Consider the following 27,565-nt stretch of genomic DNA (forward strand, 5'->3'; position numbering starts at 1 on the left):
TTTTTTTCCCCCTTCTTCTTCTGTAATTGAACTGTCAGTTTTCTAGTGTGTTTCCTTTACAAGTCAGAGCCGGGCCTTTGAGATAACTTTTGCATGGTTGAATAAGTAATGACATATGCTATACTATACCCATTCTGAGGAAAGAAGGCCATGGGAGCAGTATGAATGCTGCATCCCAGGAACACTGGTGTTTAGCAGTTCGCCCAGAGCACACTGTGGGTGGGAGCTTATCGATGTTAATATCATCAGTATTATTTAGATGATCCAGACTGCTTGACCCCTGGGGTATTTGTCCAATAGTCAACCTCTTGGAGATTCTTATGGAATGTGGGTTCATAGGACAGGGTTTGCCTGCTAGACTCAAAATCCCAAATGTTTAATTCCTTTTTTGGGAGCTCCAGATTTGTAGGGTCTTTGCTGAGTTTGCCTGACATTTTTTAAGCCGGCCTTGCCTTGTTCTGGTGAGGCTGGGCCTGCATTTAGACTGTCCTGTGTGTTGCAGTGATCCACTGGCAAATTCCAACTCAGGAATATGGTCTTAATCTCCTGGGGTGAGGACAAGCAAAGTCACTCAAACTGCAGTGACTACAGAGTCACTTGTGGTCTTATCTGTGTTGATAAAAGAAATGAGCAGGTGGTATAGGCAGATTTACAATATATAAAGCAGAAATGAAGTATTTATAGAACTTAATGTTTTATTATTATCAATCAATGCCTCTTCAATTCAACATCTTTCTCCTTGATTAAAATCTGAAGAAGACCTGGAAATTGGTTTCTTGTTTCTTTCTACTCTTTCTTTAAGGTTCTGGAATATAAACCACATTTTTGGAAGACAGATATTCCATCCAATGGAGTATCATTAAAAGGGCAAATACCCCTTCCCTTCTCTTCATTTTCTATCTTTACTTGGAATTTAAGAAGCACCACGTCCTAGCTCACACAGAGGAAGCTGGGAGTGAACAAGTAGGAACTGTCCACTGTGCAGGACATAAGGGCCCATTCTAAGCCCTCTTCCTACTTTACTATTTGATAAGTCAATGAAGCCTCTTGGGTTTGGGGAGGCAAAGACAGGGAGGTCAAATGTTTGAGTAAATTCTTCCTTCCTGTCCTAATAAGACAGGATAAAAGGAAATTCAGTGAAGAAAAAAAGGAAAGTTAAGTGCTTTAAGCTATGCAGGGAGCTAAAGTCACAAACCCCTGCATATCAGGTATTAGTAACTTCCTCCTCTTTTGGGAGAACAACTGAAGATGCAGCCCCTAGGTTTAGCACCTCTGAGTTCTGACATCAAAATCCCTGAAACTTTTAAGAACACAAGAGCCCATTCAAAGCTCATCATTTTCTTGCAGAGAGAAGAATGGTTTAGAGGGAAGCCCAACCCCTGCCTCTCATCCTCACCCTGGTCCGTCCAGCACAAAGTGTCATTTATATCATTGATGCTAAGATCTACAGCACCACAGTTCTGCTTTGTGGCATGGAAAGGTGTCTCTGAATACCATTCATACATGGATTGGCCAGGATGGGGCTTTTCAAGAATATGTAGGCATGGAGATTTCATCCTGCTGCTTTAGGACTATCACTAAGCAGGAGGGCATTTTTCTCCAAATGATGGATGGGCAAGCATAGATCAGTTGTGATCTGTATCAATGCAGAATCTGAGCACCTGAAGTGGGGCATGTCCATTCCCAAGCGAGAACATTTGGGGACCTTGGACAGGTCCTGAAAGAGGGAAGCCATGGAATAGACCAAACAAATGTCTTGTAAGAACCTGAGAGACACAGAACAGTCCGGTCTCCTAGAGCAAGGGGATACGGGATGATTCCCCCAGTCGCCGAGCCAGCTCAGCTGCCTGCTGGACCACTATGTCCACAGCAAGAACAGAGAGATGGATGGTCATCAATTCATAGCATTTCACTATTTCTCCAGCACGGCTTTTGCTGTAGTAGCGCAGAAGTTTCCTAGGAGACGGGGTAAAAGAAAACACATGTTTCAGGAGAGCAGTTGTCCTAAGTCATTAGCCAAGTGCTGGATCCCATGGGCTGGCTGATCTCAAAGGTCCATATCCAGCCCAGTTCTCCTTAAGGATAATGCTGACCCAGGATGTTTGCCAAGCTACAGACCCCTCTCCCTTGAAGGGCAAGATTTCCATTAACTTAGTTTTCGAGGATTTCTCCCTTAGTCTTTCTGAGCTCTTTGACACTCAATTAGAATTGTACTTGCTTCTCCTTTCGCTCTCTGACAGTAATTCCCCTCTTTCAGAGAGTTTCCTATCCCTTGGATTCCAGCTCTAATCCCACATGAAACAAAATCTGCCAGGCCTAGACATATTTGATATTATAATAAAAGCTTGGTGGAATCAGTAGTGCCTATTAGGATAATAGCACAGGGTCAGAAAGAGAAGCTTCCTTTGTGGCCACATGTGTAGACATCCTTCTAACTGGCTTCCTCAATCCCAGAGCATCAAGATGCTACTGTATCAGGTACAGCAAGGTCAGGCATTAAGAGTGAGTGTGTGTGTGTGTGTGTGTGTGTGTGTGTGTGTGTGTGTGTGTGTGTGTGTGTGTGTATAGATATATCTATACACACACACACAGATGCTCCTAAGGCAGGTAAATGTATATAAATAGGCAATTTCTATCTCTCTTTTCCCCCAGGTATTCCTTTCTGGAAGGATGTTACCTGTAATAGTCTCCCCCAAGCACACCGATGGGAACTGAGTCATCAGAAAGGACTGGAACCTCTATTGCCTGTAGTTTGTGGCCCTAAAAAAAAGCAAAAGATCTGTGAAAAGAGACTGGAAGGAGGTACAAGCAGAAAGTTCACAAGGAACTGATGCAGTGAGAAGCTAGTTGAGGTTTTACACAGCAAAGCTCTTTCAGAAAAGGACCATTTCCTTGCTATAAAAGAAATCAGACTGACCATCTCCAAACCATACCACCCCATTGGTACCCTCCATCTCCAACCCTTGCCCTCTGTAGGGCAAGAACAGAATGCCTTCAGGTAAAGGACTATCTTGCTCACTGTATTTGTATCCTTAGCACTTAGAAGAGTGCATGGTGCATAGTAAGTGCTTAATAAACTTTTTTTTCCCTTCCTTTCCAACAATTTGTTTCCCTTTAATAATTAATGATCTATGCCAAGGAGAAATTCTAGAATTTAGAATAGTCCTTCTAGTCTTTATTTTCATTTTTTCTTATTGTTGAGTAGTCCCAGATAATTTGGACTGGGATACTCCAATATGATTTGAATTTTCCTTCTTTTCCTTTATTTGGTGCATTTCCTGATGTTCTGAACTGATGAAGGAGAGTGAGGTTTAGAATCAACTTCTCACTTAGTCATTCTGCCAGAACTCTCTGATCCCTTTTGTCTGATATTTTTATCAACTGTTACCTTGGATACTGATGGGTCCAGAGCTCTCTTGGGAGAGGAGAGGAGAAAGGAATCAGGAAGGATGCCTATTGTGGTTGGGGGAGAGAGAGGGAGAAACCAGCACTTCTGGCATAGAAAGGACAGGCAGAGATGAAAAAAAGACCTAGATAATGAAAACAACAATAGGGTTGAGTGAACACTGGAGATTGAAGTGATAGCTCTTTTGGTGCTAGAAAAAAAGAAGTAACAAACAAACAAAAAACATGTGGAGAGGAAGAACTGAAGATGAGGGCCAGAAAAAAGAGAAAGCAAGGAATAGAAAAAGAAAACAAAAAAATAAGGGGGTAAAAACCCATTCCCTATTTTTATATTGCTGAAGGTAGTATGGTCTCATTTAAAGAGTAGTGTTGGAAGAATTAAGTCAGAACCTCAGCTTATCCCTTACTAGCAAACATATAGCCTTATAATATAATAATATAAATAATAGTCATAAAATGGAACAAAGGCAGTATAATCTGCATCCTTGACCTTATGAGCCCTGTCCTCTAATCAACTAAGCTAACTGGTCTTCTATTTCCATCTAGGGCCATTGTGAAATTAAAATGAGACCACAAATGGAAGGGTTTTAGGAAAAACAACAACATTCGTATAGCTACATAAACACATCAGCTTTTTGTTCCTGGGGGCATGGCTGTACACACCAGGTCATTCTCAAACCACAGAAAGTAGGAGCAGTAGTAGTCTCCATCTTGGAATGTCAGAGTTGTGAAACCCTTTTGGAGGTATCGCCGGGCCATGGCAACTAAAGCCCAGACCTGGGGGAAAAGAGAGATGAGAAAATGAGAAGACTTTACCTTGCCCTCTAGTCACTTGCTTCTCTAAGCTGCGGCTTTCAATTTTCTTTTTGTCTAAACTGTTCTCTGTCTTGCTTGCCACCACTCAAAAACCTTACAAACAAGCATTGTTTTGATGAATCACTTGCAAACCTCAATGAATGAATACTTTAAACTATGATTTTTAAAGTGACATTACACATCTTATGACACAAAGGACTAATTGTGATCACTCAACTTCTGTTCATATTCTAGGAAGTTAGATACCAGGAAGCTAGAAGTCAGCTAGGGCCTCTGAAATTGGAGATGCTTGTTGGAATTGGGGCAGTATCAGGGGATACACTTTGACTTATAACAGCTTTGAGGCTCTGGATCCTGGCCAAGTTCAGAGAATGAGTGGTCTCACATCATCATCATCCCTAATATTTACATAGTACTTAAAAGTTTATAAAGTGCTTGACATGTATTATCTCGTTTGAGCCTTACAACAGGTAGGTGCTATTGAAAGATGAGGAAACCAAGGCTGAGAGAAGCTGATTTGCCTATAGTCACAAAGCTAGTAAGTGGGGGAGGGAAAGGGAAGAGAGAAGATTTTAACTCGTCTTCCCTGACTCCATTATACTACCTGGCTACATTTGCCTTAATGACACATGATTGGCTGTGATGGTGACCATCAAAGATGAAGGTGGCCTCAGGTGGGGGCAGTAGTGGCCATGTTCTGGTATCTCTTATAGGAGCTACATGAGAACAGGATGGATATTTGCTGATATCACTATGAAAATATAATTACATTTAGGGGAAATTTCAATTTGGATAATGAACAAAACTTTAAAAAAGATGTTCAAAAGACTACAACTCCTGAGATTCAATGCAACAATCATTCGTGAATATCAAGTGAAAATCTATGCAAAAATCAATATATCTTTTAATTCTTCACTTCCCTTGGGAGTGACTTCTTTCACAAACTGACCCACGAATATCAAGAAAGGGTCTCTGGTTAAACATAAAGAGTGATATTCTAAGTAAATTAGGAGAATATAGAATAGTTTACCTGTCAGACCTATGAAGAAGGGAATAATTTATGACCAAATGAGATAGAGAACATTATAAGATGTAAAATGAATAATTTTGATTATATTAAATTAAAAAGTTTTTGTACAAACAAAACCAATGCAACCAAGCTTACAAGGAAAGCAATAAACTGGGGGGGGGGGAAAGTTTTTATAATAAATTTCTCTGACAAAGGTCTCATTTCTCAGTTATATAAAGAACTAAGCCAAATTAATAAGAACCCAAGTCATTCCCCAATTGATAAATGGGCAAGTGATACGAATAGGCAGTTTTTGGGATAAAGTGATCAGTTAACAATAATCATAAGAAAAAATGTTCTAAATCACTCTTGATTAGAGAAATGAAACTTAAAACAGTTTTGTGTCTGAGATACTACCTCGCACCTATCAGATTAGCCAATATGATAGTAAAAGAAAATGATAAATGTTGGAGGGAATGTGGCAAAATTGGGACACTAAAGCATTGCTAGTAGAGCTATGAACTGATTCAACCATTATGGAGGGCAATTTGGAATTATGCCCAAAGAACTATAAATGAAAGCATACCCTTTGGTCCTACTAAGTCTGTATCCCAAAGAGATATAAAAAATTAGGAAAGACCTGTTTGCACACAAATATTTATAGCTATTCTCTTGGTGGTGGCAAAGATTTGGAAACTAAAGGGATGTCCTTCAATTGGGGAACGGCTGAACAAATAAATGATGGTGATTGTGTTATAAGGAATGATGAATAGGGTGATTTCAGAAAAGATCTACTCGAACTGATACAGAGTGAAATAAACAGAACCAGGAAAACATTGTACAAAGTAACAGCAATGTTGTGGAATGATCAAATGTGATACTTTGCTACTAACAACAACACAATGATCCAGAACAATTCTGAGGGACTTATGACAAAGAATGCTATCCACCTCCAGAGAAAGAACTGTTGGAGTAAGAATGCAGATGAAAGCATATGACTTATCACTTGTTTATTTAGGTATATATTGTAGGGTTTTGGTTTTATAAGATTATTCACCTTACATAAATGAATAATAGAAAATGGAAAAATGTTTTGTGTGTTAATACATGTATAACCCAGATTGAATTGTTTGCCAGCTCTGGGAAGGGGGAGGAAGGAAAGGTGGGAGAAAATTTGGATTATATGACTTCAGAAAATTCATTTGGAAATTTGTTATTTTTAAAAAAAAAGGGCCCCAGGGCTAACCACACCTGACTAATAATCCCTATGGCATCTTCCTGCCAAAGGATCTTCTAGCTTTTGTTTGAAGACCCCCAATGAGGGGGCCTATAGGGTTGAGCAGCAGGTCCTCCTGACTTCAGGGGGCTCTAATTGTTAGGAAGTTCCCAGAGTTGGAAGGGACCTCAAAGGCCATCAGATCCAACCTTTTCCTTCTCCAAATGAGATGAATGAGGTAGAGAAGTGAAAGTTTCTCATGCAGTGTCATACAGCTCATGTAGGAGGTAGAACTTGACCCTAGGTCTTCTTGGTTTCAAGGCCAGCTCTTTATTCACTAGATCTAGAGTTTTGGGTTTGAAGTCAGGAAGACTGGAGTTTAAATTTGGCTTCATCCTAGATGTGTGACCCTGGGCAAATCACTTTACCTCTGTCTCCCTCAATTTCCTCCACTGTAAAATGGGGATAACAATAGCACTTACCTTCCAGGGTCACTGTGAGGATCAAATGAGATAACATTTGTAAAGTGCTTAGCATAGAGCCTGGCATGTAGTAGGCACTATATAAATGCTCATCCCTTCCCTTTTCTCCCCTCTCCATCCATGTTTCCTCTTTATTTACAGAATAAGGATTAAGAGAATAAGTGCAAATCAACCGCATGTGGAAAATTATAAAGTAGTTTGCGAGGGAGAATACAATTCATTGGGAGGCTCAGGAAAAGCTTCATTTAGACAGCTGGGCTTAAGCTGGAATTAATGATTAGTCTATGCCAGTGATTCCCAAAGTGGGCACCACTGCCCCCTGGTGGGGTGCCGCAGCAATCCAGGAAGTGGTGATGGCCACAGGTGTATTTGGGGGTAGTGAATAACTGTAAGGGGGTGGTGATAGTATGTGACAGGGGGCACTAAGTAATATTTTTTCTGGAAAGGGGTCGGTAGGCCAAAAAAGTTTGGGAACCATTGATCTATGAGGTGGGAGTAAGGATACATTCTAGGCTAGTGCAAAGATACAGGGGCAGGAAATGGAGTGCTGTGTGTGATAAACAGTGAGGAGGCCAGTCTTACAGGGCATAGGCTTTGAGCACTGGTATGACAGCCCTTCAGATACTCAGAGGCCTTTCCTGTCTCCACCAAGGCTTTTCTTCTCTAGGCTAAATATTCCCAGTTCTTCAAATGCAGCATGAAGCTATGTTTTATTTATTTTTTTGGCTCATAATTGAAACTGCTTTAGCTAATTTTACATGCACCCACAGTACAGGGGAAATCTTGAAAAGAATCACACAAGACAGGATTACTAGAAAGGGAGGGGACACTGGGATTACCTTGGTTTTGATGAAAGCGGCCAGGGGCCCCTTGCCCAGTTCAGATGTTGTTTTCCCAGTGATGTTGAGGGAGGGAGCCACCATCTGCCCAGTCATTCGATCTACATAGATGAAATGCACTAAACCTGGGAAGTCTTCCAGGTATGTGAAGGCCAGAGTTAAGGAGGTACTAATGTTAAGCATCAGGGAGGATCCCAGGAAAATCCTCCAACCAAATCTAGAAGCATCCATCACCAAAGGCAGCAGGTATGCCTTTTATGTCATTTATTTATTTGTTTTTTTTTATTTTGAGGATTTTCCCATAGTTACATATTTCATGTTCTTTCCTTCTCCCCAAACCCCCCTAACCCTCCTTAGCTGACGCACAATTCCACTGGGTTTTACATGTAACATTGATTAAGTAGGTAGGTATGCCTTTTAACTGAATTCGAGTTTCATTTTATCCCTCCTATCCTTAAAGAATATTACTTCTTTTCCCTCTTTCTCCTTAATTCCTCATTATTCTCAGTCTTGGGAGTTCCATGAGACATATGAGACTCATGTATTTGAGGGGAAGGACAGGTAAGGGGACGACAGTTAATGGACTGTTTTGACCCAGACAGAATGGCCTAGAAGGCACAGTGTTGGAATCAGAATCTGTAAGACTTGAGAATCCTGACATTAGATACTTACCAGCTGTGTGACCTCACAAAAACTCTCTGATCCCATCTCCTCATTTGAAAATGGGGATGATCATAGCATTTTCCTCCAAGGGTTATTATAAGGATCTAATGAGATAATGAATGTAAAGCAACTGGCAAACCTTAAAGTGCTCTATCAATGCCAGTGACTAACATTGTGGCCATCAACCTGATTTTCATACCTGTTACTTGTATACTGACAACCAGTGGTATCGTCTCATTCCTGTATTTGGACAGTCAAACATTCTTGCTAGTGCAATTGGGGAAGGGGGGTCTCAGGGTTCTCTCTTGATGCTGTTAGTCTAGATGTAAGCCATTTCCCCGTTCTAGGAGCTTAAGCATTTTGACATAGATTGGGGGAGTTTCATCTTTTATACATGAAGGAATAAACATCCACAGAAAGGAAACAGTTAGTTTGGCCAACATGTAGCCAGGTATGTCCTAGCAAAGGGTGACCTTTTTTCTTTCTTCCTCTATAGAAGGGGAAAAATAATCTCTCCCCAACAAATCTCAGGAAAACTGTATTCAAAGGACAGTACTTGACATCATAAAGGGAGGGAACAAGCATTCACAAATGCTAGGCCTTGTGCTAAGCACTTTACAAATGTTATCTCATTTGATCCTTGCAACAACCTGGGAAGCAGGTGCCATCATGTCCCCATTTTACAGATAAGGAAACTGAAGCAAACAGTGGTCAGGTGATTGTCTGCCCTGCTCAGAGACTCCCTTTTCCTCCCTTCTGCCTTTAATAGCTAGTATGTATGTATGTATGTATGTATGTATGTATGTACACACACATATATTTACACATACATATATATATCTGCACACATATTATATATACATTTATATAATATATGCAATATTCACATATACTTGGTATTATCTATATGATCAGTCTCTTTATATATACTCAATATTTCAGTATCTATACATTTGATATTCATTACACACATATATATTTATATATATACTCAATACTATATGCAAGTATATGTATGTGTACCAAAATTTAAGATCTGTACAGCACTTTACAAATATCATCTCACTTGAATCTCACAACATGCCTGTGAGGCTCTGGCTCCCCCTTCCTTAGTCAGGATATGACACCAAGGTGATGTTTCTCTGACTCTTCACCATTAAAAAGTCCTTCCAGTCTACCAGCGTTTCTCTGTCAGATAAAAACAGAGGAAGCCCAGGTGACTTGTGGCTGGAGGATCCAGCCTAGGCCCAGCCCACCTCACTAATCATTCACCTACTTACTGGATGACACTCTGTACTTGGTTCTGAAGGCTCTGGGGAAGACAGGGTCCTCCCTCTCCAGGTACAGGGCTCAGGAAGTAGATTCGATACATGGAGCAAAGCTGCCGCTTTACCTTGCCACAGGCGTGGATAATCCTGAGGAGCCAGGACTCAATCAGTAGGTGCTCATTAAGCCCTGGTCCCATGCATTGTGCTAAGTACTCAGGATGCAAAAAAACCAGTAAACACAGTCCCTGCCCTCCAAGAGCTCAGATCCCAATGGGAGGGGCAACATATAAACCAAGAAGCATAGGAACCAGGATAGGAACAGAGAACATCCCCTTCAAAGGAACTGGCAGCTGGGGGCCTCAAGAGGTTAGTGCTGCAGACACAAGTGTCCTCTCTTCCCCAATTTCCGGTGGGCCTGTTTTTTTTGACTGCCCTCTCTCCCACATACTAGAACCTCAGTTTCCACAGGGTTCTCTCTTCTTTGATGATAATCCTTCTTGGGGATTCTCTCCCTAGCTCTGTGGCTACTGAGCTTCTCCTGGCACCTTTCTATCTTTTTTGCACTCTGGCATCTTCCTATCATCTCATACTCAGACACATTAGTGAGAAGCCTTAGAAGTCATCCTGTCCAGCTCCCTGCCGAATAGCTCCCATTGCTCTCACCTTTGCTATTCCTTCCCACCTACTCTCCTCTCTGTATTCAGCCCATTTTTCTAGAGCTTGTACTTACTCCATGTATGACCCTTGTTCATTTCTGGAGAAAACCTTGTTCTTGAATTCCAGCCATGAGTTCTGAAATGAGAATAAAGAATTGTAGGGATCCAGACCCCCCAAAGGACCTTTCACCCCCCAGCAATGCCAGAGCTAGGGCTGAAATCCCAGGGATTCCTATACATCTGTGATGACTTCAGAATCAGTTTTAGAGTCAGATACCATCCTGTGGTCTAGCTCTTTTGTACGCTTAATATGATGCTCATACACATTCAGGATGATCGCCCTGAGGCCCAAAAGATCCTGAAATGCCTCCTGAATCATCAAAAACTCCAGTGGGGTTTTAATATTCCATATACTTTACTCCCTTTGGCTCCACTTCATTTTTCATAGTGGCATCAGGCTTACCCTCCTACAACATGACCTTCACGACGTCATTCCTTTGCTTACAAATTTCTAATCAACATCCCACTGCCAATAGAACAAAGCCTAAACTTATCATCTTTGCATTCAAGGCCCTCTCTAACCTGGGCCCACTTGTCCTCCTTTATTTTTATCCCCCATTACTCCTTGTCACATTCTCTTTTTCAACCTGGCAGGTCTCTCCACCTTCCACGAAGCCTACCATGTACAGCACCCCCTTCCCTGCTTGGTTGCATTGCTGACTTCTATTAGACCCACCCAAAATTTATTAAATGCCTACTATGTGCAAGGCTACTGCATCATTCTCCTGGTCTTAGATAATCTCCCTTTCCTCCTGGCCTAAAAAATGCCTACCCATATTTCAAAGCCCCAATTCAAATCCCATGTTTTCCATGACATCTTTCCCAGCTACTCCAGCCCACCCTGATCTTCTCTCTTATTCCTTCTCTACAGTATTGAGTGCACATACTATGGCTGGTACACATGCTCTATGCTCATGATGGCAAACCTATGCTACACATGCTAAAGACAGCACACAGAGACCTCTTTGTGGGCACCCATTCCTACACTGGGTCTCTCAGCTACCTTTTCCATTGGACTTGGGCAGCAGTCCCCTTGCTCTGCCCACCCCCGGGATGGATGGGTGCAGGGGCAGGGTCCCTTGTGGCTGTAGGAGGTAACCCCTTCCCCAACCCAGTTGGGAGCCAGGTCCTGCCCCAATGCAGGAAGATTGGGCACTGAACACAGCCTGGGAGGGTGAGACATGGCATGAAGTCTTGGAGGGTGGGGCACGGTCATGGAGTCCCTAAAAGGTACCAAAAGGTTTGCCATCATAGCCCTATGCCATCTTGGGCTGCTACTTAATGATTCTTTTGGTTCATGTGCAGATATAATCTTCGTGGTAAAGTTAAAATCTCCTCAAGGGTAGGAACATAATTTAAAGTTAGTTCTTTGACAACTTACACAGCACCTTTTGCAGTGGTAGTGCAAAATAAATGTTTCATATATATATATATATATATATATATATATATGAACTGACCAATCATGAGTTCAGAGGTCTCCGTGAAACAAGGGTATAGACAGAGAGAAATACTTTTAGATGTGGTCAATGCAGGCATTTGTTTGCTTGATTACTTGTGACAAGGATTTTTTCCCCCCTTTTCCTTTTTTTTTCCCCAATGGGGGAAGATGGGAGAGAGAATAGATTTTTTTTTTAAACCCTTGTACTTTGGTGTATTGTCTCATAGGTGGAATTGGTAAGGGTGGGCAATGGGGGTCAAGTGACTTGCTCAGGGTCACACAGCTGGGAAGTGGCTGAGGCCGGGTTTGAACCTAGGACCTCCTATCTCTAGGCCTGACTCTCACTCCACTGAGCTACCCAGCTGCCCCTCAGAGAATAGATTTTTAAGAGAAAAAAAATTAAGCCTAATTTCTTAAAAGCTCAAGTAATTAAAACATTGTAACAATACATATATCATATATAAAGTCTATGATATTAACTTAAAAAACACATGTGGACTGAATTTTAAGTTATTTGATAAATGTTGAGTCATGTATGAGATTTATGATAATCCTGTTGACCAGACTATTTGATTAACAAAAAATACCTTATTCCTGAACTCAAGGATTTAATGTTTTGAGTAAAATTTTTACATTCCCCTCTGACTTCCTAATTTTGGTTCTCTAAATCACTGATGTCCTCAAGGAACACAAGAGTCTTTCCTTTCTCCTTGGAGGAACTGAGCTGCTGCTCTGATTTTCTATGAGGCTGAAGTCTGTCTGACCTGAATATCTTGTCCTCCACGATTCTTCACAAATTTGTCCATCCTCTGGCGCAAGTCCCCCAGAAGGGGCTGGGAGCGAAGAGCACTCCCTGTTTCCTGCCTCTCCTTCAATTTCTTCTCTAGTACTGAAAAACCATCTAGCAGTTGGTAAAGGGAGAGAGCCAAGTGGCAATTGGGGCTCTGTAGGGAGAAAGAAGAGGGAATAAGAGGTCTAAAGAAAAGGCAACCCCCTTTCCTTCACCCTCACCAGGTGACAAGGTAGTCACGTCTGGAGGAGAACTCCAGAGCGAGTCCAAGCTGACTCTCTTACCTTGGTTAGAAGCACCATAGAGATACCTGGCCAGAGAGGTAGGCAGTACATGGTGTGAGGCATCATAACACAATGGCTCTCCTTTAAAGTGGCATCAAGGAAAATCCTTCTCGGATTGGAAGGTGCAGGAGAGGTGGGGACCAACATTTGCAAGGTGTCCTCTGCTATCTAATTCAAGAAGACAGAGAGACATGAGTGAAAGGAAATGGTGGAGGTAGATGAAATAAGGTTAGGTTCACTCTTCAAGAGTCAGCTTCATGAATTTTCTTGTTTTTTGATAGGAAAAGGGGAAAATAATGTCTGGATCCAAAAATTCAGTTCTTAAGTCATTGATTCCTAGTTTGACCCCACTCTCCCCAAACCAGTTCTTTCAGATTTCTGTAAATCATTCTACCTCACAGTCAGGAATAAAAGGTAGATATGGAGAGGTGAAAAATGTGACAACATGGCTAGAGAAATAGGATGGGAAAGGTAGAGAAAACTGGGAGATGAGGTAGAATAACACATAGTATCTTGCCTCTCCAGAACATTAAAATACCTTGAAATTAAATACTTAGTTTAAAAATTAAAATATTTAAAGCTGTTCAGCCTTAGCCTGCTCTCTCAGTTCTTTGATATATCAAAAAATAAAAAAAAAATTGTGCAAGTAAAGGAACAAAGGCACAGCCACAACTAGTGTTGTGAGATGAGCTTGAATCAGGAGGCCATAATGAATCTTGATGGAACATATTTAGAATCTCTTACAGACAGTCTGAGAAAAGTGTGCCCCAGATGTTCCTCCAGCTCTTAGGAATAATGAATTAATCAAATGATAACACATATTCAGAAGGCTATGGATTTAAGGCTGGCAGCACCCTTGGAGATTATCATGTCCAATCTCCTCACTGAAACTGAGGTAAAGAGAAACTAAGCGATTTGCCAAGGGTCACACAGCTTATGCCTATGAGTTGGAATTTGAACTCTGTCTTCCTGATTTCAAGTCTAGAATTCTGCAATCTACTATATAGTTCTGTGAAGAAACTGTTACTAGTGTTTTGGCAGAATGAGCCAGACTTAGGATGGGGATTTACCCTTGATCTAAAGTCCTTATTCAATGACCCTGATGGACTAGGCTCTGGCAACATGTGCGCATAATGTTAAAAAGAGGAAAATCAAATATAAGAGCACTCTGAGATCTGCAAGGAAAAGAAATGAGGAAGTCTCTCTTGGTAGAAAAGTCTATACTCCAAACCTGTTCCCAAAGGGGTCCACTGAAGTCTCAGGCTAAGCCCACTCATCCCCAACAGGAACTCACCTGGACAAAGGCAGCATCTGCTTCCCCGCCAATTGGGGGAGTCCCAGCATCCAGCCAGACAATACTTCCTGTAAATTACAAAGGAGTTGTATGTTGTTTGCCCTATCCCAAAGGAAAGAGATCAGAGGCACAAGACAGAAAGATGATTACTAGAGCAGAGATAGATTTTCTGATAAGGACCAACTGCTATGGCATCAGGCAGAGGCAGGGAGGCCCCGCTACAAACAAGCAGGAAGATCCATCTTGCTCCTAGGGCCTCTCAAGAGAGCAGTCCCAGGCCATTTTCTGAGTCATATTTCCTTCTTGCTGTATGACCACTATATATCACCATACAAAAGTATGTGGGGGTTACTTAGAAAGGAAATGTGCCCTCAGAAATAATGCTCCCTTTTACAGAGAGGAGACCCTTGGGTAAGATCCAAGGTGCAGCTAAGGCAGAAGTCTGGGTGGTAAAAGTCCTGTAGAGGTCCCACACTGCAGGGGCTCTAAGCAGGAACACAGTTCCTCTATCATTTCCTCTTCTTAATTTCCATACATGCACCTGCTCCTCCACCAAAATTCCTTAGAATTCTTTCCCAATAACTCCTGACCTCCTTAGCCTCCCCTCTTATCCTTTCACCCACAATTTGCTCAATGGCTACAATAGCTACAATGATGTAGACATTTCTAGCATCTTCATATTTACTATAGAACACATTTTTCCACACATGTTGTACAAGGTTCAGATCTCAAGTCAGCCTGTAAAAAAGTCTATTTAATAAATATTGTAATTGAAGAAAATATCAAAGTAACTGGCTGTGTATTTACCACGGTGCTGCTCTCTAACACAGTTTTCCTGCCTACAACCAACATGTACAACATGGTGTCTCAGAAAAAAAAAAAAAAAAACATGTTCTTAGTTTCAAATGACTGACAAGTGAACTTTTGGAAATAACTCTTCTGTAACCTGGAGATTTCCTATCTTATAAAAAGGCTTACTGGAAGCTCATTGCAGATGGCCCCACCTCCTCCCTTCGTAAGAAAAATAGAGTTCATATGTTGTGAACTTGCTCTTCTCCCCATTTTATGCTTCAAAATACCTCTATGTCACTCCTCATTCTCTCTTCCTTTGTTCTAGCCCTGATAGAGAAAGAGCTTTTCTGTGGCTGAGACCAATCCTCCTACTTGTTTGTTCATATTATATGAATTTATACAGTGCTCTTAGATTTGAAATACACACTTTCTTCACCACATCATAGGAAGCATATTATTATCTATAGTTAGGCAGCACAGTAAAGAGAGTGCTGCTGAGTCCAAAGACATGAGATCCTTCTTAAAATCCTGCCTGGAATACTTTTAGCTATGTGATGAGTGAGTAAACCAATTAATCTTGATCAGTCTCAGTTTTTCCATCTGTAAAATGGTTATAATAATAATAATAGCACCTACCTCCTGGAGTTGTTGTGAGGAAAAATGAGATATCTGTAAAGCATTTTTATTTATTTATTTTTTTTTATTTTAAACCCTTAACTTCTGTGTATTGACTTATAGGTGGAAGAGTGGTAAGGGTAGGCAATGGGGGTCAAGTGACTTGCCCAGGGTCACACAGCTGGGAAGTGTCTGAGGCCGGATTTGAACCTAGGACCTCCTGTCTCTAGGCCTGGCTCTCAATCCACTGAGCTACCCAGCTGCCCCTCTGTAAAGCATTTTGCAAGCCTTAAGGTACTATATAATAGTCCATTTATTGTGTAGTCATCATGATAGTAGTTTTATTTATCAGAACAATTAGCCAGTCCTAAAAATTTAAAGAAGAGATTTCCAAGACCAAATCATCTGATCTCTTCCTTTTATAGATGAGGACACTGAGGCCCAGGGAATGGAAACAATTTTCCCAAAGTCACAGAAAGTATTTTTGGCAGGATTGGGATTAAAACCTTAGTCTCCTGACCCCCAGTTCAAGGCTTTTTCTCCCACTGTTACACCATGTTTACTTATTAAGGCTATGATTACATTTCATAGTTGATAAAACAGGTCCAGAAAGAGGTTAAATTAACTTTTTCTAGCTTACACAGGAGACCCACTTGAGAACCATAGGATCACATAGTTAGAACTGGAAAGAATTTAAGAGACCTCTGAGTCTAAGCCTCTTGTTATAGAGAGCAGAAAATGAGGGTGCTTAAGGGGTCCTGTAGCCAATGAGAGTCTGACCAAGTTTGTCTCACTCCAGGCCTGGCTTTCTAGTGAATACTTGCCATTACCTCTACAGATGGAGAAACTGAGGCCTGAAGGGAAAGAGAAAGGAATTTGCCTAGGGTCCCAAGATGAAATCTGATGTGCCTGAGATATGCCCCCACCAGCTCAGTAAAGCTGGAGGGAAAAGAAATGAAGAAGAGATTCTTACTAAATAGAGACCAGAATTGGAAAGGACCTTGGGGATCATTTCCTCCAACCCTGTAATCTGAGATCAAAAGACTTAGAAAGGAGAACTTCTCAGACCATAAAGTAAGCTGAGATGGTTCAGAGAGCTGATGATCATGAGAAGAAGCAGAAGGAGAGATGGAATTAAAGACTAGAAGCTGGATATGCAAGAAGTTCCAACTTTGGAAAGGCACCAGTTTTGTTAGGAAGGTTGTGAAATAGGAGGAAGGGTGTTGGGAGGAATAACAGTGTCCCTTATAGATCAGCCAAAGACAGAGAGTCTATTTAGGTCTTGACAAATAAGAAAGGAAAGTAATCTTCCACAGAAGAAGCAAGGGGAAATCCTAAAAGACATATGCATATGACTAGGAGCTCAAGGAAGTCAAGGAATTCTAAGGGCTAAAATTTCTTTCACCTTAGCCAGGAGAAGCAGAGGGGGGAGAGCTGGGGAAGAAGGGGATGCTGTGCTAGCCAAAATTCCTGCTCAGAGGTTGCCATATTTTGGTTAAGAAGTCAGAGATTTGCATTCAAACAGAACACATGTGCCCATGGACTGAGAATGAAGAAATCAAGTTGGAGAGACACAGCCAAGGGACAAGGACTGAAAACCCTGAGACAGAAGCAAGGCAAGGGGAACAAAGCCCCCAGGACCTAGTTGCCTAGGCAGAAAGAGGAAAGAAGCAACATGAGAAAAGGAGATCTCAATAGTGGGGAGGTATGCATCCAAAAGCTTTGTTTTAAGAGATTATCTGGTGTAGCTGAACAGAAAAGTACACAGGTCATGGATCTTTGTGGCAGTGGATAGACAGTCTATTTACTGTGTAGTCAACATGACAGTAAGTTTTATTTATAAGAACAACCAGCCAATCAAACACATTTCAAACCAGAAGAGATTTTGGCTCACCCAGTCACTTTCTTTTATAAAAGAGGACCCAGAGACCCAGAGAATAGAAGCAATTTGCCCAAGGTCATATAGAGTATTTTTAGCAGGACTGGGATTAAACTCAAGTTTCATGACTCTAAATTCAAGGCTTCTCCCACTCCCTCTTACACCTTGTTGCCTTTCTCCATTCCAAAGAAGGGAAGATTAAGATTTGGAGACTTGCCCGGGAAAGAAGTATTTTACTCAAATTTGGAAAGAAGCAGATAGAAAAAGGTCCAAAGACTCTAGTGGTGTGGTATGTTTTTTGTTCTTATTATTCCACTTCACAGGTAGGCATTTTGAGGTTAGGGAAGGATGTGTATGTATGCTCAAGCATGATATATGTGTGTATATATTTCTAATAATTCTGTATTCCACATCAAAGCAGAAACTAATGCTAATTTTGTTTTGGAGAACTGTGCTTCTACAAGTTTCAGTGTATGACTATAGCTCATTAATGGAATCAATCCTCTGAAACCTGGACCTTCCTGCCACTAGTTCTAAAATTGGACTTTTGGTTCTCTTTTTTGCCCCTATGGCTCTAGGGCTTACCTGAGCTCTGTTCCCCAAGTGAGAGTGCTGGACTGTAGTATTCCTCTGGCATTGAGAGACTGTCTATCTCCTTAAGAAAGGAAGAAGCAAGGGTTAAAAAACAAAGTAGGCTCTTCCAGATGGTTCTGACCTGGGAATCTTGAAGGCTTTTTTTTTTTAAGCCTAGTCTTCTCTATCTTGCCCAGGCTTGAGGTGTAGTAGCCCTTCATGGACTTAATCCCACTACTGACTGGCATGGAAACTGCTCCATTTCTGACCTGGGCTTGTTCACCCCTCCCCAAACCCCATCAGGGCTCATCATGTTAATGTTGACCTTAGTTAGTGTAGACACCCAACTGGCATAGCTCAGAATTTCCAAACTTAAGAGACCCACCAGCCTCAACCTCCCCAGTAGCAGTATCACCAGGCCCAGTCCAAGGCTGCCTTGCTCTCTTATGAAGGATGGAAACCTATGAGATAGGACAGAACAGCTGGAAATGGGTGTCTAGGACCAAGGTGGCTCCGATGCTCTAAAGAGATCTCCCATGCCCACTGCACCCACCGTCTCCTCAGAACTCCTCTGAGAGGGTGAATGTGGGCCAGGGCTTCTCATTAGTTGCACAGGAATGTTCTGGCTGCTGCTGCTGGGTCTCTGGTGGGATGGTCTTTCTTGGGCAGCCTATAGGAAATTGAGACCAAGGTTGGTGGCTAAGCTGAGTAGAAATCTGTCTCATGGGAATATTTCTAGCTTCATTTTTTAGGCAGGCCTGTAGAGAACAAGGGAGCTACGCACTCCTCTGTTCCCCCCTCCTCACTTCATGACCCATCCCTCTTCCACCCAGAAAACCACTCCCCATGCCAATGTTCAATAGCTCATGACAAGAGCTACAAGCAGGGGAGCTGACTGACAACCTGAATGTTGTTCTCTTCCGTTGAACTGTCACTGGGGTATAGGTCCTGAACCATGAGGAGGAGGGCGAGGAGATCTGCCGAGCACAGGGGACTAGCGTGATGGCTGCAGATACAAGGAAAGAGTCCACAAGTTATGAAGTGCCTAAGGGGTGCTCCCCACTTTCCAAATGGCTCATGGTTGGGAGCTCCATGGCTAGGTAGGTAAGGACAACACCAAGCTAAATATAGGATGGATGGGCTGGGTCCTAGACAATGTCCTCTGCATTGGAATTGATTAAGATCCCTCTTCCCCTGGACAAATAGGAATTAGTTGTTGAGAGGGGCCAGCCCAGTTCAATAAGGGAAGTACTAAAGTTCATTGCTGTTTTCTGCTCACCTTGTTATGCTATCTCAGTTGTGCCTACTTGTATACAACTGCCTTTTAAAGCATGGGCCTCACGAGGATTGCAATGGTTAGTCAATAGGTAGATTAACAATACAAAACAACTGCAGGGGATAGATATCACGTAGTCGGCTTAAGACAGGGCCCATATCTTCAGAGAACTTACAATTTTTCTGTGAGTCAGGGTGGAAGAACAGATAAAAGTACTAGGCTTGGAATCAAGAAGATCTGGGTCCAAAATCTGCTTCTGACACTAGCTATTTGAACTTGAGCAAGCTGCCTAACCCCTTGAGTCCTCAGTTTCCTCATTTGTAAGATGGGAGTAATAAAAACCTCTTGTGACAAGATGGCCTCTGAGGTTCCTTCCAACCCTTCAAATTGTGTATCTTTTATTGGAAAAAATGGAACTTTCTTATATGACACAATGAAAGAAGGACACAAGACTATAACAAAGGCTGAACTACAAGCTAGAGAGAAGGGAGAGCTCAGTGAGGGCCATCAGATGAGGCTTTATAGAGGAGGTGGGCCTTGATCAAAGCACTAAAGAACTGGGCTGATGGGAGCATTTCTGGGGAAGAGGAAATTGTAAACAAAAAGTGAGGGGCCTGCGTAAAACCAAGTTGCTTGTCTCTTTCTGCATTAGTAGAATGTTGAGGGCTCACCTGGAGTAGAAGGCCAGCAGCTTAGTGTGGACAACCAGGAAGGCATGGAGGACCTCTTCACCACCATGCTCAGAGTGGGTATTGATGTGGTGGACAACGTGTTCTTCTAGGGCCTCGATACACAGTTCACAGAGTTGGGGGTGGATTAGCCTCTCGACAGCCTACCCAGGTAGTGGGATGTGAAGATAAAGAAACCACTGAGATGTGACCCTGATCATCCTTTGGCATCCATGACACAGCAGGATGAAAGCAGTCATTATGATCATGGTGGAAAAGTGTCTATTGCAATCCTCCCTTAGGAACCCAGGCCCAACCGTGGGCGTCTAGCCTCAGGAATGCCAACAAGAGAACACCGAAAATCCAGGAGTCACATATAGACTTTAGAGTCCTAGCTTTACTTGGGAAACTAAAGAAAACTATCTCCAACAGAGAATGCAGCTGCTACCTGGCACATGAGCATTCAATTTTAATAAGGATGGGAAGGTGGGTAGATGAAGACTGGACTTGGAGTTGTAAAGACCCACATCCAAATCCTGCCTCTGACACTGGCTGCAGGACCCTTGGGCAAGTTTCTTGACTTCCCTTTGCCTCATTTTCCTCATCTGTAAAATGAGGGAATGGAATAAATGACCTCAATGGCCTCTTTCAGCTCTACTTCAATGCTCCTATAATACAGAGTTTGCTTTCTTTCCTAAGAACTTGTTAGTACCCAGGGTCCATCATTCATTGAAGAAAGAAAATTCAAACTGGGGATTTCAGCCAATTTTCAGGACCATCAATGTCCCTCATTCCAGCCAGGCAACGATCTCTCCTCAGGTGGGCTAGGGTGCTGGGGCTGGATTCCTTGTCTAGAATTTCACATCACAAAACGTACAGGGTAGGGTTCCCTTCTTCTTCTACCCCCTCCTCAGAACCCCACAGAAATTACCTCCACCATAAAGCTCTGCTCTTGGTCTCGGAGGCGGCTGTATGTATGGAGCAGGCTCTGGAAGAGGGCCCACACTTGAGTGCGCTTCTGCAGGTCAGAGGGCCTGAGCCTAGAAGTGGGTCAAGGACAGTGATGATAGGAGGGAACCAGACTAGTTCCAAGTCTAACCAAACCTTGAATCCTAAATGATCAATCCATTCAGTAACTAAAGGGAAAATACACTACTGCTCTCCCTCTCTCACCACCTGGCTCCATCTCAGCCAAGGAAAAAGTGAGACACAAGAGAGAGAGCAACCAGGTCAATGCTCAAGCAGGGGAATGAGGCAGGCTTCTTCTTTTTTTTTTTTTTTTTTAAACCCTTAACTTCTGTGTCTTGGCTCCTAGGTGGAAGAGTGGTAAGGGTGGGCAATGAGGGTCAAGTGACTTGCCTAGGGTCACACAGCTGGGAAGTATCTGAGGCCGGATTTGAACCTAGGACCTCCCATCTCTAGGCCTGACTCTCAATCCACTGAGCTACCAAGCTGCCCCCCGGGGCAGGCCTCTTACTTTCTGTCTTAGTAGTAACTCTAAGACATAAGAGCAGCAAAGGCTAGGTAAATAGAGTTAAGTGACTTGCCCAGGGTCACACACTGAAGAAGTGTTTGTGGACAGATCCTCCCGACTCTAGGTCTGGAACTCTATTCGCTGTGTTATCTCAGTGCCTCAATAAATTTGCCTTTTAAAAAATATTGATAACTATATTTCAAAATAATTGATTTATTTTGTCATGATATGTAATTTCTGCATTAAAAACATTATTCTGAGAAGGGTCCCAAGGTTTCACCAATTACAAATAAAGTTTAGAACCCTTGCTCAAAAATTATCAGTTGCAGACTAAATGCAATCTGTATCAATGAAGGGGATTTCTGATTAAATGAAAGAAATGACAGAATCAGGGTTTGATCTTATCAAAACAAAATAAAATTGGAACAAGTTCTATTTCTTGATTTAGTGGGTAAAGTTTATGGGAGAAATGAGGCCATAATACAAAAAAGGCTAAGAAGCCCCGGTCTGAGAAACTGTCTAAAAGAAAGCCAAAAGCCACTGAATTTAGTTCAACTTATTAAGCATTGATTAAATGCTTACTCTGTGCCAGGCACTGTGCGGGGCTCTGGAAGAGTGGGGCAGAAATAAAAATGTCTTCCAAGGTGCAGGTACCCTACTCACCCAGATTGAATGGCCTGGGACAGAGCTTAGGGTGGCAGCCATCTCTGAATTCCACTCACCTAGTTAGGGTATTGAGGAGACCTATCTGGCTGCCTGCACCACTTGCTACCAAACCTAGAGATCATCTTGGGGGATGTAGGCCTATGAGGAGGCAGCTTTGTAGAGAGGAAAGAGCAAGAACAGAAGGTTAGGAGAACTGTCTTCTAGCCCCAGCTCTGCTGCTGATTGATGGTGAGACCTTGACATCTCTGGTCTTCAGGGTAAATGAGTGAATGTAGTACTTCAAAGCTTCTTAAACTCAGGCTCATAAACCTGCTTTTAAAAAAAAGTATTTTGAAATCTTTATTTCAATATAATTGATTTCTCTTGTAAGCCTATGTAATTTGTGTTATGCAATTTAAAATTTATAATCCTAGGTATTTTGGGGTTTTCTGCATCATTCTGAAAAGGTGTCCAGTGTCTTCCCCAGACTTCCAGAGAGGCCCAGGATACAAAAAAGGTTAAGAGCCCCTGCTCTAGGTCATTACCAAGGGGTTGGTCATTTTCTTTCTATGGCATATGAAAAAGGTTCCAGTTTTTTAAACCCTCAGTCCTGAAAGTGAACTCTTTGGGTTCCAAGCAAACCAGAGTCTGTTTCCCCACAGCTACATTATAATCCTGGAGGACTCTATGAACAATCACAGAATCAAAGGACTTAAAGCTGGAGGAATGTCTGAAGACAATCCAGGTGATGGAAAAGAGAGAACAGTGCCAGAGGAGAATCTGCCCTGAACAGAATTACTCATCTTTGGGAATCCAAAGAACACTAGATGGAAAAGGGACTCAGGAAGCAGGGTTAGGCAAAGTGAACAAAGAGATGCCCAGAGCATCACAAGAAACGCCTAAAAAATAATACTTTTTATAAATGTACATGTTAATGCCAGAAAATTCTGCTATCCACAATGCATGGATATGTGGGTTGTGCCACATCAAGTCTCCTGAATTAAAGTGAAGGTTCAATGCCACTGATGGACAGTAATGTGTCTATTTTTTATTTAAATGTAGAATTTGTCACTTTTCTTTTCCCTGGGGGTAGGAGGATGAGTTGGGCTTGTCCACTTTTCAAACCTTGGCCTATGTCAAACAAATTTCATATCCAGGCTCTGACTCAGCCTTGGAATGATTAGAAAGCCAGATTTAGGGACCAGAAAGCCAGACCAGAGCAAAGGATGTATGGAAGCAGCAACTCAGAAGTTGGAGAAACAGTGCCTTACAGAGAGAGTGGGCTCCATAAATATTTGCTAGTTTGGCTTCAATTTGATATAAGAGATTTGAGAGGTGATGGGTCTAGCTGGACAGAGAACCAGCCTCCAAGTCAGGAAGAACTGGGCTCAGTTTTGGTCTCTGACACATACTTGCTGCATGACCCTGGCAGTCACTTCAGTTCTCAGTGTTCTGACAAAAACGATAAGCAGAACAGTAAGCTGCCAACATACAGTGGTAGAGTTTCCTCACTAGCTATTCCCAACATCAGTGAAGTCACTGGTCTGGACCAAACGCTAACTGTCTCCAAAGCTCACTCTTTCCCCTCAATCAGAGACTTACTCCTTCCTGATGAGATGGCCATCCAGGGTGACCAGGCCAAAGTGCATCTCAACCAGGTGCTTCAGCACATACAGCTTCCGGCGCAGGTCATCCTCACTTTCTGTGTTGTCACCATTGACCGCAATGAACAGGCACTCACCAAACTGTAAGGGCAGGGAAGTGAATTAAGACTCTGAAAGACCCACCTCCATCTTATCTCCAACCAATTTTCTCCACTAGAATGTAGCTTCTTGAGAGCAAGGGCTGTTTTGCTTTTATCTTTGTATGGTCAGTATCCAGCACATCTCGGGTATGTAGTAAGCACTCAATAAATGCTTGCTGTAGCACAGCACCCAGCACATAGAAAGTGATTAATGCTTAGCATTTAGTAGGTGATTAATAATTATTTATTTGACCAGTTGGTGTCCTAGTGTCTAGCATAGTGCCAAACACAGAGCAGGTGATTAATCAATTCTTGTTGATTGGTTCCTGAAGGGTCAATCCCCAAGGATGCCTCTCCCTGACTGAAGCTAAGCCACCACTCGGTCTTTTGTTGGCATCACCAAACGGTGCTTAAAGGGGCAGCTGGGGTGGCTCAGTGGATTGAAAGCCAGGCCTAGAGACCAGAGGCCTTGAGTTCAAATCAGCCCTCACATACTTCCTAGCAAATTACTTAACCTCCTTTGCCCAGCCTTTACCTCTCTTCTACCTTGGAACCAATACTTAGTATTATGGAAGGTAAGGGTTTAAAAAAAGGCATTTAAACGTCCCTTTGTGTGTGTGTGAGTCCCTTGCATTATTGTGCCTCTGCTATGATTGAGTCTCTTCCCTCTGGGGACTCACAGAAAGGACATCTATCCCCTGGTGCCCTCAGGGCAGCACTCACCAGGTGAAGGACATACCGATGGTTGCTCTTCTCAGCCAAGAAGCAGGTGTAAGTGTCCGAGAGCTTCTCCAGCATGGTCATACACGAGATGATCACAGGGGCAAAAAGAGTGCTGAGGCGGTCCTCCAGGGCGGGAAGCTGGGGGACAGACAAGCAACTCTCTCAGATTCTGAAGTGTTAACCTGTATTGGCAGAAAGGTTTCTCACCTGGGAGTTCCTATACCATGCAGGTTCAATGCCTATCCCTATCTCCCTTAATAACAACAAAACCCCTATAATGCCAATTATAATAAACCTGTGTGTATACACATGCATGTATACAAAGAAATGTCTTATTACAGTTTTAAGCTATTGATTGTTTTCTTTCCCTAGACTATTTTATTCTTTTTTTTTTTAAACCTTTACATTATGTCTTAGAATCAATACTAAGCATTGGTTCCAAGGCAGAAGAGTGTAGGTAATTGGGGTTAAGTGACTTGTCCAGGGTCACACAATAGGAAGTGTCTGAGGACAGATTTGAACCCAGGACCTCCCATCTCTAGGCCTGGCTCTCTATCTACTGAGCTGCCTAGCTGCTCCCTAGATTATTTATTCTAAATAGAAAAATCATTTGGGAACTGAAAGAGTGGGAAAGGTTGCTTCATTCTTAGCCTGTAAGCAAATAAAAAGAATAAACCAAATTTTAAATTTTATAATATCCTTGCTATACTATACTTGTCTAAGTTTTAATAATATTAGCAGCAGCTCACAATATTTTCTTTATAGTTTAAAAAGCACTAGACCAACAAATATTTTCATTTGACCCTACAAGAATATTGCAAAGTACATAGTCCAATTATTTTCATTTGACCCTACAAGAATATTGCAAAGTACATAGTCCAATTATTACTATTCCCATTTGACAGATGATAATGAGGCTCAGAGTACTGAATTATGTCTTAGAATCAATACTAAGCACTGGTTCCAAGGCAGAAGAGTGTAGGTAATTGGGGTTAAGTGACTTGTCCAGGGTCACACAATAGGAAGTGTCTGAGGACAGATTTGAACCCAGGACCTCCCATCTCTAGGCCTGGCTCTCTATCTACTGAGCTGCCTAGCTGCTCCCTAGATTATTTTATTCTAAATAGAAAAATCATTTGGGAACTGAAAGAGTGGGAAAGGTCCCAAATTAATTAATTTGTCCAAGGTTATACTACTAATAAAGGGATGAGTAGGAACCAGAACTCAGACCTATTTGGCTCTCACATGTTCTTTATATTATGCTACTTTGTTGGAAAAAAATCAATCAACCAATTGACAAGCATTAATTATTGCCTGTGATTTAGTGGGGATACAAATAGGAGAAAGTAAGATGATCTTTCCCTCATGGTGCTTACATTCTATCAGGATGTAGAACAGCAACAACAACAATAATAATACAACATAACTCTGCCTTTTACCCTTAAAATGAAAGTAAAATGTTTGTCTTAAACATTTAAAATAATTATGTTAGCTCCTGAAAAATTCATAAGATAATTTCCATTTAAGTTAAATAAAGCACTTGATAAAGGTGATGGTCCCAAGTATCATGGGGAAAATGCCTCAGATACTCATAAATTAATTTTTTGAAGTAGATTATTTATCTTTCAGTGACTTTTATGAACAGCTCTTTCAGGCTTTGGCAGATGAGAGAGCACTAAATCATTTCGTTTTCTTGACGTAGCTTCAAAATTTATAGGAAAAAGACTTCAAAATAAACTCCTGCCTTAACTTGTATAATGTACACTGTCTATCAGTGAAGCCTCTGGTTTTCTGAGCAGTGAAGATTAGATCTTAAAACAAGGATATATCTTTTTTTGGTAGGAAAAAAAAAAACCTGATTAAGAAGGAATCATCATGGCCTGACTAGTGATGAATATCATTTCAATTCCAATGGAATCCTGGTTGTTTCTATGGGGAGTGGTCTGAGAGATATGAAGGAAATGGTTGAAAGAGAACAGTGTAGGTTTCTATATTAGTATAAGGAGTAATAATCACTAGCATTTACATAATACTTTACAAAAATTACCTCATTTTCTCCAAACAACCACCCTGGAAGGCTGATGCTAGTTTAACTTCACTTTACGGAGGCAAGGAGAGGATAAGTAACTTGACCAAAGCCACACAGCTGATAAGTGTCTAAGGTAAGATCTTTCTGATCCCAGGTGAAGAGTTCTATCCATAGCATCACCCAGCTTCTCTGACAACAGCCTTGACAGGGAAGGGACTAAGCATTTATTAAGCACCTACCTAGTGCCAGCCACTGTGCTGAGTGCTTCACAAAGGTTTTTCCTTTAATCTCCATAACAATCCCCAGAGGAAGGGGCTATTATTATCTCCATTTTATAGATGAGGAAACAGGCAAATAGAGGTTCAGTTACTTAAGAGGTTAAGACCCAGGACCACACAGCTAGTGTCTGAGGCAGGATCTGAACTTAGGTTTTCCTGACTCCAGGCTCAGTACTCAAACCACTGAGCCACTTGCGATTAGGTAGGTAGTGTAACTTTTATTATGCTCCTTTTAGAGATAGGGAAACTTAGAGCAAGAGAGCACTTGTCCGAAGTCACACAGGTAGCAAGTGGAAGAGGTTCATTTCTTAAGCCAAGATCACCTGAAAGGAGCTTGTGGCTCTCCAGCACTCTCTTCAGCTACTGTGAGGTCCTGATTACATACTCAAGGAGAGAAAGAGTTGATGCCACCAGAAACAACACTGATTGTGCTAAGCCTAGAGGAGTAGGGCAGCCAGAAGAAGGCTGAAGGCCTCTTGTCTTGTGGTCGGCACATCTTTCCAGCCCTGGCTCTTACCTCTTCTTCCTTGTTCTCTGACAGCCCAAACTTCTGCCATAGACTATCTTCAAACTCTTTGTCTGTCCAGTAGAACAGGATCTCAGCCCCTTCCGTGGCCACCAGCACACACTTCATCTGCCAGGGAGA

The 27,565-nt window shown here is 42.0% G+C and overlaps 1 protein-coding gene across 6 annotated transcripts; it reads right to left on the bottom strand.

The window, feature by feature from the left end:
• Window positions 1-235: 235 nt before the first annotated feature.
• HPS1 (HPS1 biogenesis of lysosomal organelles complex 3 subunit 1) lies at window positions 236-27,565 on the bottom strand. Of its 6 annotated transcripts, XM_044665752.1 has the most exons (19): window positions 27,437-27,553; window positions 24,613-24,750; window positions 23,748-23,890; window positions 20,958-21,066; window positions 20,030-20,190; window positions 18,986-19,088; window positions 18,897-18,904; window positions 18,636-18,738; window positions 18,095-18,164; window positions 14,230-14,291; window positions 12,930-13,097; window positions 12,620-12,799; window positions 10,429-10,490; window positions 9,711-9,845; window positions 9,553-9,618; window positions 7,768-7,912; window positions 4,069-4,182; window positions 2,678-2,760; window positions 236-1,956 (listed from the first exon to the last, which is right to left on the bottom strand). In XM_044665752.1, exons 1-19 carry the CDS (start codon window positions 27,551-27,553, stop codon window positions 1,794-1,796), a joined length of 2,130 nt encoding a protein of 709 aa, XP_044521687.1. In that variant the 3' UTR covers window positions 236-1,793. The 6 variants fall into 6 exon arrangements, with proteins under 6 accessions (XP_044521687.1, XP_044521689.1, XP_044521682.1 ...); XM_044665754.1 differs by lacking the exon at window positions 18,897-18,904 and having other exon boundaries at window positions 18,636-18,752; window positions 27,437-27,565; XM_044665747.1 differs by lacking the exon at window positions 18,897-18,904 and having other exon boundaries at window positions 14,224-14,291; window positions 18,636-18,752.

The sequence above is a fragment of the Gracilinanus agilis genome, chromosome 2 (assembly GCF_016433145.1).
Source record: "Gracilinanus agilis isolate LMUSP501 chromosome 2, AgileGrace, whole genome shotgun sequence".
NCBI lineage: Eukaryota > Metazoa > Chordata > Mammalia > Didelphimorphia > Didelphidae > Gracilinanus > Gracilinanus agilis.

What these genes read in the sequence shown, in the direction of transcription:
- HPS1 (XM_044665750.1), bottom strand. Translation starts at nt 27,553, where the DNA reads ATGAAGTGTGTGCTGGTGGCCACGGAAGGGGCTGAGATCCTGTTCTAC. An exon ending in GTCAGTCAGCTCCCCTGCTT is followed by an intron (nt 18,739 to 18,962) that starts GTAGCTCTTGTC and finishes TGCCCAAGAAAG; the next exon opens with ACCATCCCACCAGAGACCCA. An exon ending in GAACAAGGGTCATACATGGA is followed by an intron (nt 9,846 to 10,428) that starts GTAAGTACAAGC and finishes CTGGCTCCTCAG; the next exon opens with GATTATCCACGCCTGTGGCA.